The 13,192-nt window shown below is 41.8% G+C and overlaps 1 protein-coding gene across 5 annotated transcripts in view; it reads left to right on the plus strand.

Annotated features, from left to right (window-relative positions):
- Positions 1–12,742, plus strand: part of ddx4 (DEAD (Asp-Glu-Ala-Asp) box polypeptide 4) — a 22,928-nt gene extending 10,186 nt beyond the window's left edge. For 3 of the 5 annotated variants that reach the window (XM_034864161.1, XM_034864160.1, XM_034864159.1), the window contains 13 exons: positions 1,131–1,166; positions 1,262–1,297; positions 1,382–1,426; positions 1,530–1,672; positions 9,625–9,777; positions 9,852–10,006; positions 10,616–10,745; positions 10,860–11,026; positions 11,110–11,255; positions 11,674–11,773; positions 11,847–12,117; positions 12,330–12,437; positions 12,566–12,742. In XM_034864161.1, coding sequence (XP_034720052.1) covers positions 1,131–1,166; positions 1,262–1,297; positions 1,382–1,426; positions 1,530–1,672; positions 9,625–9,777; positions 9,852–10,006; positions 10,616–10,745; positions 10,860–11,026; positions 11,110–11,255; positions 11,674–11,773; positions 11,847–12,117; positions 12,330–12,437; positions 12,566–12,643 — 1,568 coding nt within the window. In that variant the 3' untranslated portion in view covers positions 12,644–12,742. The remainder of the gene's footprint in view (positions 1–1,130; positions 1,167–1,261; positions 1,298–1,381; positions 1,427–1,529; positions 1,673–9,624; positions 9,778–9,851; positions 10,007–10,615; positions 10,746–10,859; positions 11,027–11,109; positions 11,256–11,673; positions 11,774–11,846; positions 12,118–12,329; positions 12,438–12,565) is intronic. The other 2 variants (XM_034864162.1, XM_034864163.1) reach the window with 1 other exon arrangement.
- The last annotated feature ends 450 nt before the right edge of the window (positions 12,743–13,192 follow it).

Raw genomic sequence — 13,192 nt, forward strand, 5'->3', positions numbered from 1 at the left:
TGCAAGGTTTAAACTATTCCGGCACCTTCAATTGTAATTTCCCCTTGTTAGTAAAGTGTACATTGTTAGTATTTCACATACCAATCATGAAAAAAAAAAAACTGGCCACAATTGTGCAGCCCTAGCGCTGGGCATGAATAGAGGACAAGATGAAGTAAAAAGGTTGGAGACGGGAAGCCGTTTAGCACTTAATTCCTCAAATTGAGCACCCCGCTGTTGCGTGTGTTCAAGAAAGATACTCACGGTTCGTTACCGCAGTGCTTTCGCTGACAGAACATGTTTGTCATTAAAAACAATACGTGTGTACACGTTCATAGCGGAACACGATTTGTCGTTAACAATGTACACTGTAAAATGTATCTAAAGCCCAAACTGCCTTCACAAAGCTGTTACGAATCCGCATGGCAGTTAATGAAGCATACCAGCCTTGTCCCAGAGTTTAGACGTCTAGCTACATGAAAAGCTAAACAAAGCAAAGTTTTTAATAAATGTTCATGAAGCTACTCATGTCAACATGGACAAAATCTTACAAATTCATCTATTTGATGATGACCTGGCCAAAGTAACACATCTAGAAAGTTGTTTTCGCAATGATTCAATGTAGGATTATATTATTGCACTATGAAAATCTACATTGACTCTTATTTTTATTTCTTCCAACCATATATTAAATTGTTTACTTCTTAAATTACTTATTGTGTAATGTGAGAAGGACTAACTGTTCTGCCATTCAAATTAACTTTGAGTGCTTATTGAAACATAACTCTCCTTGGCTTACAAAACGTTGAAGACCCCTGCTACAGGGTACCTTTGGGGACTTAAAAATATTAGTCTTATATTTAGTAAACAAAGCCTTAGTTTTAAATTTCATTCACAAAGTATTGTTTACAACGGTATTGTCTTTTGTCTAGTCACTCAACATTTTTTCCTCAACCTAAAATCCACACAGATTATTTTTATTATAGGGCTGTGAAGTTGGCATTCAGTTTTATTATAGGCTGTCCTCTTATTTAGGATTTCATCTTAAAGATGGTTTTCTAAAAACCAGAAATTTTGCTAATCGAATTTTGCTAATCGAATTTGCTCCTTAAATTTAATGTAATGAGAAGAATAATGGTAATGTGTTTAAGGTAATGACCAGGGTGCCAAAGGAGGCTTTGGAGGAGGTAAGTAAGCATCACTTATCCTTTATCGATTTGTAATCTTTTGGAAGAGAATGTTTAATATTGGTCAATGTTGAGTGTGTCTTTTGACATTGCAGGCTACCGCGGGAAAGATGAAGAGATCTTCTCTTATGGTTGTAATAGGGCGTTGATAATTAACAGATTTTTGCTGTTCAGCTGTAATTGTAACATGTGACTGACATCTATATCTGACACAGGGGGTGATAATGATCCAGAAAAGAAGGATGCAGTAGATGGTGACAGTAAGTTAACTAACTGATCAGTGTAAATATATTGAACAGTCCCGCAGTATCAAGCCTGCTCTACTCCTCTACCACATAACATTTTTCCTTTTGTGACCTGTAGGGCCGAAGGTCACGTATGTTCCCCCAACCCTTCCTGACGATGAGGACTCCATTTTTTCCCACTATGAGTCAGGCATTAACTTTGACAAGTATGATGACATCATGGTGGATGTAAGTGGAAGCAACCCACCGCAGGCTATCATGGTAAGAAGTGCTGAAATAAAATGTATGCATTTGTTGATAAATATTTAAAGTAGCTGGTTCGTAAGACATTCAAAGCAATTGGGTGCTTTGGAAAGTGCTGATGGCCGAGCATTTACTGTTAATGACTTTTCTGACTGATTAATTGACCAATTGCACAATTTTGGACAAATATAGCCTGAAACAGTGACTGGCGTAAATATAATTATAATAATGGTAGCAGTTGAGTATTGCACACATTTCAGGCCAGTGTTATTGCACAAAACAGATAATATTGTCTCGTTTTAACCTCTGAGTGTGTGCGTCACGCTTTGAGGGAGGAGTTATATAGTTTGATGGCCACAGGCAGGAAAGACTTCCTGTGGTGCATTTTGGGAGAATGAGTCTGTCACTGAAAGTGCTCCTGTGAATGAGCAGCAAGCCATGGAGTGGGTGCAAGACATTGTCTGTTGGTGGTGTCAGAGAGGACGCTGTCCAACTTGCATGCCATCTTAGAGTCCAGATCCACCCCCACAACGTCACTGGCCTTGCGGATCAGTTTGAGTCTGTTGGCGTCCGCTACCCTCAGCTTGCTGCCCCAGCATGCAACTGCAAACAGGATAGCACTGGCTACCACAGACTCATAAAACATCCTCAGCATCGTCCTGCAGATGTTGAAGGACCTCAGCCTCCTCAGAAAATAGAGACAGCTTTGGCCCTTCCTGTAGAGGACTTGAGTGTTCTTGGCCCAGTCCAGTTTATTGTCCAAGTGCACGCCCAGGTATTTGTAGTTCTCCACAATGTCAACACTGACCCCCTGTATGGAAACCGGGCTGCCTTGGCTCTCCTTAGATCGACCACCAGCTCCTTATTCTTTGTCACGTTGAGCTGTTGATGGTTCTGCTCACTCCATGTGACAAAGACCCCCCCCACCACAGCCTCGTCACCCTCGCTGATACATCCAACCACAGCAGAGTCATCCGAAAACAGGATGTGTGGCAGTTGAAGTCTATGGTGTAGATGGTGAAGAGGAAGGGAGAGAAAGGACAGTCTGCTGCAGATCCCGGGTGTTGCTGACCCACAGTGTTACAGGCGCACATACTGTGGTCTGCCAGTCATGTAGTCAACAATCCAGGATACGAGGGGGGATCCACCTGCATTGCTGTCAGCTTCTCACCCATCAGGGCCGGCCAGATGATTTTGGAAGCATTGGAGAAGTCAAATATGACCCTCACGTGCTTGCCGGCTTGTTCAGGTGGGCGTAGATGCAGTTGAGCAGGAAGATGATGGCGTCCTCAACTGCAGGTTGGGGATGGTAGGCGAACTGGAGGTGGTCCAGGAGAGGTCTGACCATGGGCCGCAGCTGCGTTATTTGCGTTACTTACATTGCGTTATTTTTTCGCCCCTGCAAAATATATTGCAATATAAAAAAAGAAAAAAAAATTTAAAAGATGACAAAAAGCTTTTAGAAATAATGAATCATTTTCGACTACTGTGGGGATTTTGTAAGGGAGGGCGTCTACATTGAAGACAATAATTAGAAAAGGGCTTTTCTAATTTGTGAACCATTCTTTGTTAAACCCTAATGTAGAGCTGGGCAACGATTAAAAGTTTTAATCGCATAACTTCCCTGATTAATCGTGATTAATCTCATTGTTATATGCAAAATGCAATAATGAAAACAAAAGTAGTGTATATAGTGCAAATTTACTTTAATTGTTCTATGAACAAAAAGTGCCATAACCTTTGTTCTGCAAACCCTTACCAGCATTTTGTTAATACAGTAGCAGTTAAATTAAATATTTATTGTACATCTCAACTAAAACAATGTAATCAAAGCAAATTGCCACTGCCAGGGCATTGTTATCCTGTTTATGTGCCATATGAAAAGTGCCATAACATTTGTTTTGCAAACACTTAACAGCATTTTGTTTATACAGCAGCAGTTAAAAAAATAAACATTTAGTGTAATCGTAACATTAAACCAGGTCATTTCTGAGGTAATAGCAGAAACATTTTTTTCATGAAGTAGCATAACCAGTCTATGTTCCAAATGTCCTTTGGAGAATCTCACTCAAAAATAACCAGAAAACACTTTAAGTGCAGTTTGTGGATTCCTAAAACTTGACGTTTTTTTACTCCTCTGCAGTAAGCCAGTTGCTAAGGCACAAAATATTATTTACATTTTCAGATGATAAAGAAGCTCTCTTCTTCTGTACAATATGACCAGCAAGAGAAAACAACCTTTCACAGGGTACGGAGTAGGGCTGCACGATAATGGCCAAAATAATCACGATTATTTTGATCGCGATTATTTGTTGATTTTAACCAAAACAAATGTTAACGTCACATAGGTTATTTATAACTGCAAGAGGGAGTGTGATGGACGCTACTCACCGAGAGACGGCTGACTCATTATGAACGGGTCCAGCACGGGTTGAACCGCGGAAACACACGTGTGTATGAAACGTCTGTATTGTCATTGCGCTGCATTTTTATGTCCTATGATATTCTGGCCATGGGTCACATCTCTGGCCCAGGCCCAGCAGCTCCGTCTCACACGCTGTCACTCTACCAACTGAAGTTGGTTGCATTCAATAACTTCTTCTGTGTTCTTTGCCTTGACGGGCGTGATAGCATTTACCCGCGGAAACACTGGTACAAATACGCAAAATTAAACCATATCCATATAAACAACATTGTAGCGTATGCGAGGACATAAGCACCGGTGCGTCCTAGAGGAGCTTACGGCTAACAGACGCTATTAGCACTGCCTGGCACTGCTCACTGCTGTTGTCCGAAAAACAGACAGGACAAAGTGTACCAGCGTTTACTGGTAAACCTTGAGAACGACGTATAACTGACTGCTATCTGTTGAGTTGTCATCCCGTTACTCTGTCCTCTGTGACTGTCTACAGCTAGAAACTAACCTGCACGGGGTGCAGGGAACTACTCTGGCTGGCTCATGATCAGACGGGTTGACAGAGCGGTAGATGCGCTATGCAAAAGATCCCGAGCGTTCTATGAAATGACTCTTAAAAAAATTAAATGCTCGATCACGCAAATTTGATCGCGGGAAGTCAAAATCGTGTTTGCGATTAAAATTTGATCAATTGTGCAGCCCTAGTACAGAGGTTGCAGGTGTGGCTAAGTACTTCTGTGCACAGGAGGCCAGCCTGCTGTGTGAGCCTGCATGTTTGGACCACCACTCTAATGGACAGGACTCTGAACTGATGGCAGGCTCTGCTCTGTATCGTCGCACACAGTTCTCAATTGAGTCTTCTTCCTGCTCAGAATCAGACTCAGATGATGCAGCCAATAGGGTTAACTTTTTCTTTGGTGGCTCTGATGTTTTTTTCTTCCACATGTTTCTCTGCATTAACCCTCTGTTCCTTGACTAAGGCCCACACCTCACTCCTCTCAGCTCTGGGTATACACTTGAGGTCCTTGAATCTAGGGTCCAATACAGTAGCAATCTTCAGATATGCAATGTTGGCATTTTCCTTGCGTGTCTCCAGGTCTTTTCTAAACGTTGACTTAAACTTGGCCACATAGGCAGGGTCATCATCTGAGCTCTCATCACCCGAGAGAGATGGCAAAAAGCAGGCAGAACCACGGAGCAGGCGACATACTTTTCTCCTCCCAAAAGTTCAGTCAAATACCTGCCAGAGAAAATCAACTCAACTTCAGTCACAATGAATTGCATTCACTTATGTGCAAAAATATCCTGTACATATTCATGCTGCATTTTTGAACACACCTATTTAGTATGCACTCAGCCAAGATAGTTAGAAATATTATGTAAAACATACCTGCTAGGCTCCAGCAGCGTTTCCAACCTCTGCAGTTTGTCCATTTCAGCTGCTGTTGGCATGACAATCTTGGTGTTTGTGGTGAGGAAATCCCTCAGTGGCTGTTCGTTTCTGCGTTTGCTTTTTATCATGTCCAGAGTTGAATTCCATCTGTTTGGAACGTCTTGCGGAAGCGACTCCTTCTTTTGTCCACGTTGAACTTGTTGCTCTAACTCTGCAGCACTTGCAGGACTGTTTAAAGTGCCCCACTACTTTTCTGCACTTTGCAAGGACACTGCCAAACACACTGTTATGCAGCGATACTATGACAGAACGCTCGAGACTGCGCGCAAAGCAGGGGACATGATCAAATGGCAGATGTCTCGCAGCAGCGATCATATTTCATGCACTAACTGTGATGACTTTATTTGACACATTCCACTGCTGTGCACCTTCAATAAAGTGTCCGTGCATGGTTCAGCATAATGTCTCTCCTCTGTTTTCATTACAGTCAGAGCATGTGAATGCAGCGCCCTCTTTTTGTCAATATAATGAACTGTAACGCCGAGATAATTATGGTTGCCCAGTGAGTTCCAGTAGTCCCGAGTGAGAGCAACAGCGGGTGCATGTTGTGGCATTGTCTCTTTTGCAGTCCTCTCCTTTTCACACAACTCATGTATTTTTCTTGTGATGGTGCGTCTTGAGGGAATGTTATACCTGCCGTCATTAGTTGCGATTCTCAGAATGTTTCTCAGACCGACGTCCTCCACCACCCTAATGGGCCTGCAGTCTGTAGCTATCCACTTTGCTATGGCATTTTTTAGCTTCTCTTGCCTTTGTTTATCTATACTTCTCCCACACGCTGCATCTAACGCAGTCTGCTGAAGCCTCCCACCGCTGCTCTCACTTTATGTATACTAAAATGAAAATGACCATGTAAAAGTTCCGTACCCTTCAGCAGGTTTGTTGGTTTATTTCTCCCGTGGTTTATCCGCCAATTATTTTCTCTTTCGGTTACTGTAAGCGCGGTAGCAGTCAGCAACACTTTTTTCACAATAAAAGCCTGAAAAAACTGCGTTAACGAACGATAAACAATTTGTTGCAGTTAATGAATTAATTAGCAACATGGAAGCAAGTTGGCAAGTAAGCCAACAAACAAACTGTGTATTTAAGAACAATTAAATCAGTGAAAATGACATTAGGTCAGACACAGACTGCTGTAGTAGATTGTTACGTTTCTAGTGTCACAGCTCCGAACCATAAAGTTTGTTGGGACTGACAGACCCCTTGTTTCTTTAGGCTAACTTTATTAGCTTTAGCCTGGCTGGTAGTAGCTTTCTGCGTGGGGAGATGTTGTAATTATGTTGCATTAATCAGGTGATTTAGTTCTTATTGGACTAGTTCTTATACTGTAGCTTCACTAAATACTCATCAGTGCTGCTGCCTACGGTACTTTTCTACACACGGAAAGCCTCACTTCTCATTACAAACCCTGTCTAACACTACACACGTTGCCCCCATGGCTACCTGTCTTAAAGGGGAAGGGTCGGACGGTAATTATGTGGAAGTTTACTTTTCTATAAAGCAGCAAAAACGTTTTAGCATCAACATTGCATTGTCCTGTGATGTGACTATCGCACATCGCAATGTCGAAGCTAAAACACATTATTGTTCAGCCCAATGAACAACACTAAAACAATTGTTAATAAAGCCACAAGCTACGATTCCTAGCTCAAACATGATTTGTGTCATTCCACTTCGTTATTTTGCATTTAAAGCCCCCGTAGTGGTCCATTTGGATGAGACTTGCAGTGTATGTGTGAAGTTTTGTTTATTGGACAAACATTTAGTCATTTATAGCCTGATTCGCGCTATGTCGCCTGCAGTTTGTATTTATAGCGTCCCCTGGTGTTCAATTTGAATACATCTTTCAGGGTGTGGTTCAGGTACTTATAAAGAGATATCCTGAGAGATTTGAGATGATTGGACAACGTGATTTATAGTAAAATGTTTATGCCACTAACCTAATCTGCGCTTGTAGCGACCCCTAGTAGTATGTGTATATAAACTATCTGGGTATATCTAGGACACTTATCTGAACATAACCCGTGAGTTTTGTGATGATTGACATTACGGTTGCTGATGTGTACATTTATGTCCAGAGCCATGCCCCGTTCAAAGTTCATTGGTCAATAACTCGGAAGGTAATTGATATGAACATGCTTTATACAACGTGTAATAAACTTGACCGATTGATGATTCTCTGCAAATGTAGTGCCATTTGGAGCTATGGTCTAGGAGGAGCTTAAAAATGTTCAGACAAATTTGAAATTGTAAAAAACCTTACTAAGCAGATCGTAATGATCCTTGAGGCTTTTTTGTAGAGCACATTAAGCTGCACCTATTAAAGAAATTTCAAGGCAATTTGTGGGGGGGCCATTTCTGTTCATCCCCCCAAGTTTTAAGCTCATTCCAACTCACAGGAATTTGAGCCGGTCCGGCAGATGATGATGAAAATAACAGAGAAACAAAAAGGTTCTACCGCCTTGCGGTTTGAACTCTAATTATAATTTGCTGTCAATAGTGAGTTATCTGTGTCAACACCTGCAGCAGGATTTCAATAGGTAAAATAAAAATGAGTATACAACTGATTTTACTGTTAGTACTTCAGCTTGAAAGATATGACACAGCTAAAGAACAATTCAATTCCAGATGCATCATACATTTTGCAGTGGGGCATCTCGGAACACATTTTCCCTCTACCCACTACTTAACCCGTTTGTGCCGGATGCTTTGCGCCGACACATTACATATACCGCCGGTGACTGCGTTGCGCAACTCTGAACCTCCTGCGGCTGCTGCGTGGCGCAAAGGATCATCCAGCACTTCTTCACCATTATCTACCACGTCCTACCTCCCAAACTCCTCACTATCTTCCAACTCAATGTCACTGCCCTCACTGTCAAAATCCTCCGTGGTGTAGCCATTTTCTTGCTTGTCTCAAAAATACAAATACAAAGCACATGTATGTCTGGTTGATTGACATGATTTTTCAGCAAACTACAGTGCGTTCTCTGCTGCACGCGTCATGAAAAGACTGGTGAATACAAAATGCTGCGCCACGCAGCAGGAGGTTCAGAGTTGCGCAACGCAGTAACCGGCGGTAGATGTAATGTGTCGGCGCGAAGCATCCGGCACAAATGGGTTAAGGCTGGACGATTAATCTATTCACAATCGCAATGTATCCCGCTGCGATTACATGATTGCAAACGTGCAATTTAAGTAAACAAAAAGGTGTGTGTGACACTATTCTGTGTGCACTGCGGTCTCCATGTTACACCTTTTAGGTAACCGACAGTACTAGCAGATGAAGCCACCTTCTGTTAAGTTTTGTGTTCATTTGTCACGGTTGACTCCCTTTATATTATCTTTGCTGTCTCTTCCCTTGCACAGTCACTCCGACACCGCCCATCGGCCCCTCGCCTGCTCCACCACTCAACACTTATGCCACTTGTTAAAGCTGCGGCTGTTTTTGCTTACTGATGTCTGATTAATATTTTAACTTTCCTGACAAGCTTCCAGCTCACTGGGGTGTCTACCAATAAAATCAGTAGACGTTTGCATTAATACTTTTTTATTTTATTTTATTTTTTAAGATGTACCTTAAAGGAGAATTCTGGTCGATTTCAACACGTAGCTCTGTTTGAAAATTTAAAGTGCTTTCAGAAGCAAGAAAAGCAAAACAATCAATGCTGCCTACTAAATGTTATCTTTCTGCAAGAGTTTGCGCCCAGCGGGCTTAAACAGGTTGAGTTTTAAATGTTTTTAGCCTTTTACCGTGTTCAAAATGTCATTACAAGTGCCAAGTACAGTGATTCCTTCTGAGGGAACACAGCGAAGCACATGTTTAAAACTTGACGTGTTTAAGCTTGTTGGGTGCTAACTCTTAGAGGAGGGTGACAAGGTGTAGGTAGCACCGGTTGTTTTTCTCTCTACTGACAGTACTCCACATTTTCAACAGCAGAGCTATGTGTTGTAATCGACCAGAATTCTCCTTTTTAAAACTGCCATATGGTAACCCTTGAACTGTCCCCTTTTATAAAGCTGGAGTGTTTTATCTGTTGTATAACTTAGTGTGTGTGGGGTCTACTCAGTCAAAAAAACTCAAACCTTTTTTCCTTTTAGACTTTTGATGAGGCAGCATTGTGCGAGTCCCTAAGAAAAAATGTCAACAAGTCTGGTTATGTGAAGCCGACCCCTGTGCAGAAGCACGGCATCCCAATCATCTCTGCCGGTAGAGATCTCATGGCCTGTGCCCAGACTGGATCTGGTAAAACGGTAAGATAACAGTGTCATCACAGCCTGTTACTTTGCTTGTGGATTGGAGTATAACTATTTTTTTCCTCCGCCAGGCTGCATTCCTGCTCCCTATTCTGCAGCAGCTGATGGCAGATGGTGTAGCAGCCAGCAGCTTTAGTGAGCTGCAGGAGCCTGAAGCCATCATTGTGGCCCCAACCAGGGAGCTCATCAACCAGATTTATCTGGAGGCCAGGAAGTTTGCTTTTGGGTAAGTTAAGACTGTGGCCTTAAGATTTTTTTTTCTTTTTTTTTAAACCCAAACCCCTTACCCACCCAATAAAATGTTTAACACGCCCCCAGGTCTTGCAGCACTGTGCCACAATTCAGGCTCCGGCCATTTTAATAAAAAATTGCATATTGGTGATGTCATCACACATTTATTAGTTTAAAGAGTATTGGTTGTTGTGGTCATTTGCTGAAAGGAAGAGATCACTAAAGCAAAACTTCATTTTGTCAATTTAATGAGAATAGCTTGTCCCACTCAAAGGTCTCATACAAAGTCTTCTGCTGAAGTTGTCGCTAGCTCTGTGGCTGACACCCTCCACTTTAGCCAGCAGATAGCGAGCAAGACACGAGGGTCTTGGGAAGTTGTTGCATTTATTCATTAAAAAACTGTACACAGACTGCTACGTTCCCCGTTATGCCGTTAATGCTAATTTAATATTCTCCGACTAACACTTCTGCTTTTCTCCTAACCCCCAAAAATATTTCCGACAAATATTTTCCTTGGTTTCAGATCTGTACATCCCACAAATTTAAGATGCACTGTACATGCACTTTTTCCTGGTTTTTAATCTGAGTCATCTGACTGTTATAGGACATGTGTACGCCCGGTAGTGGTTTATGGTGGAGTCAGCACTGGACACCAAATAAGAGACATCTTAAGGGGGTGCAATGTGCTGTGCGGAACACCAGGGAGACTGTTGGATATGATTGGAAGAGGAAAGGTAAAGTAATTTAGGAATTTTCAGTCATTTGACAACATCAAAGTTAAACTTTAGTCTTTAAGTTAGTCTTTAGTTGAAGGTCTATACTGTAACTGAATGATGTATGTGCTCCAGGTTGGGTTGAGTAAGCTGCGGTACTTGGTGCTCGATGAGGCTGACCGGATGTTGGATATGGGTTTTGAGCCTGACATGCGCCGCTTGGTGGGTTTCCCTGAAATGCCTTCCAAAGAGAACCGCCAGACTCTGATGTTCAGTGCCACCTACCCAGAAGACATCCAGAGGTTGATTTCTTGTTTAATCACATATTTACTGTAGAAGTGAGCTAGGAATGCATGAATATGGAATGGTTATTTTTATTTTGCAGAATGGCTGCTGACTTCCTCAAGACAGACTATTTGTTCTTGGCTGTGGGTGTGGTTGGTGGAGCCTGCAGTGATGTGGAGCAGACATTTATCCAAGTCACCAAGTTCTCCAAGAGAGAACAGCTCCTTGACTTTCTTAAGACCACTGGTAAAGATTTCCATAGCTATTGTATCAGCTCTTGGTTTCCACACTTCAATTCATCAAAATAAAACCCAGGACAATAATCTATTTTTTAATGATTTATTGATGTGAATAATTAGAATTCTATCAGCTAAGACTAGACACTAAAAATGTTTTTATGATGCTGAAAAGGCTTTCTGCTGACCATGTATTCAGGTAAATTTGGAAACTCAAGGGATTATTTGTACAGAATTATGCATGTACAATTTATGCATATAAGCTACATAATGCTACATTGTAATATCTAACTTTTAAACATGAAGCACTCTGCAAGACTGAAAAATGCATTTCAGCTCAAAATATAACCACATTGTATTACATGATGGAACTATGCTTGTGTTGATTGTCTTGCGGTCTTAATTTTGACAACTGCTGGTTGTTGCAGGAACGGAGCGCACCATGGTGTTTGTGGAGACCAAGAGACAAGCAGATTTCATTGCCACTTACCTGTGCCAGGAGAAGGTTTTGACAACCAGCATTCATGGGTAAGTGTTGTTTCCAGGAATCTATATTTTTACTTTGGTTTTAAATAAATAGTAATGAGTTGTTGTCTGGCAGTGATCGTGAGCAACGGGAGCGAGAGCAGGCTCTGGCAGACTTCCGCTCTGGCAAATGTCCAGTCTTGGTAGCAACTTCAGTTGCTGCTCGCGGTCTGGATATTCAAGATGTACAGCATGTGGTGAACTTTGATCTCCCTAACAACATTGATGAATATGTCCACCGTATTGGGAGAACTGGCCGCTGTGGTAACACTGGGAAGGCGGTGTCTTTCTATGACCCCGAAGCTGACGGCCAATTGGCCCGCTCCCTCGTCACAATTTTGTCCAAGGTAAGAGAGCCGTCCACTACAGAAGGACGTTGATTTATTTAAGCACTTTTATATCACTACTTAGCAGAAATACTCTTCTTGCAAAAGCAATTCTCCCTGGGATAACACTATTGTTAGGTAATTTAAAATACAGGAATTACTATCACTTGAAGAACTTGAATCCCAATCCGTGTTGGCCTTTAATGTATCCATATGTTGACTGGAATTGACAGGCCCAGCAGGAAGTGCCCTCATGGTTGGAGGAGTCGGCGTTTAGCGGCCCTGGAGCCACAGGCTTCAACCCCTCCAGGAAGGGCTTTGCCTCAACGGACTCCAGGATGGTAACTGAGTTGACTACTGTCTTCTAGTTGCAGCCCCCCCCCCCCCCTTAACTGTTAGCAATGTCAGTGTAACTGTCTGTCCTCTGCTGTGTCCTCTGTCTTCTCACTGTCTTTGTATGTGTCCTCAGGGAGGATCTTTCCAAGACAACGGCACGAGGAGCCAGCCCGCTGCTCAGACTGCAGCTGACGATGAAGAATGGGAATAGAGGGAATATTAGAGCAACACATAGCATTGACCTGAGTTATTTTTCTTTGTAGGTGTTCAGCTTGTATTTTTAATCATATTTTAGTTTGAAGGAAAAAAAGTGTCTCAGGCCAATCAAAGTTTAAAGAAGTCAAGCTAGATGAGTGGGATACTAAGTGTTTTGTATGTGACAACTCTTATCAGTGTTCACTGCCTGGCATGTTGTGTAGTGTTTTTTTTTTTCCTTCCAAGTCATCACTTGCACTTGACATGGTTAATGAGGAAAACAATGTGTCTGACAGACACAAAACTTGAAGATGTTATATTCCAACTGCTTTTTGTTTTGTTAAAAGGATAACTATCAATAAATAATTGTTCAAAACAAAGCTTACACTTTTTATTTCAAATGTTTAGTGTGTTTATCCATTGAGTCTCTGAAACTTTTTTTTTAAATGTAATTAATGTAATTATTTAACCATATGTAAATGGTTAAATAATATTTGATAGATTGTCAGAATACGTTGGTGTTGCAAGTAATGGGGCTGCTGAAGTTTGATATGCCAGGGGAGTT

The sequence above is a fragment of the Etheostoma cragini genome, chromosome 24 (assembly GCF_013103735.1).
Source record: "Etheostoma cragini isolate CJK2018 chromosome 24, CSU_Ecrag_1.0, whole genome shotgun sequence".
NCBI lineage: Eukaryota > Metazoa > Chordata > Actinopteri > Perciformes > Percidae > Etheostoma > Etheostoma cragini.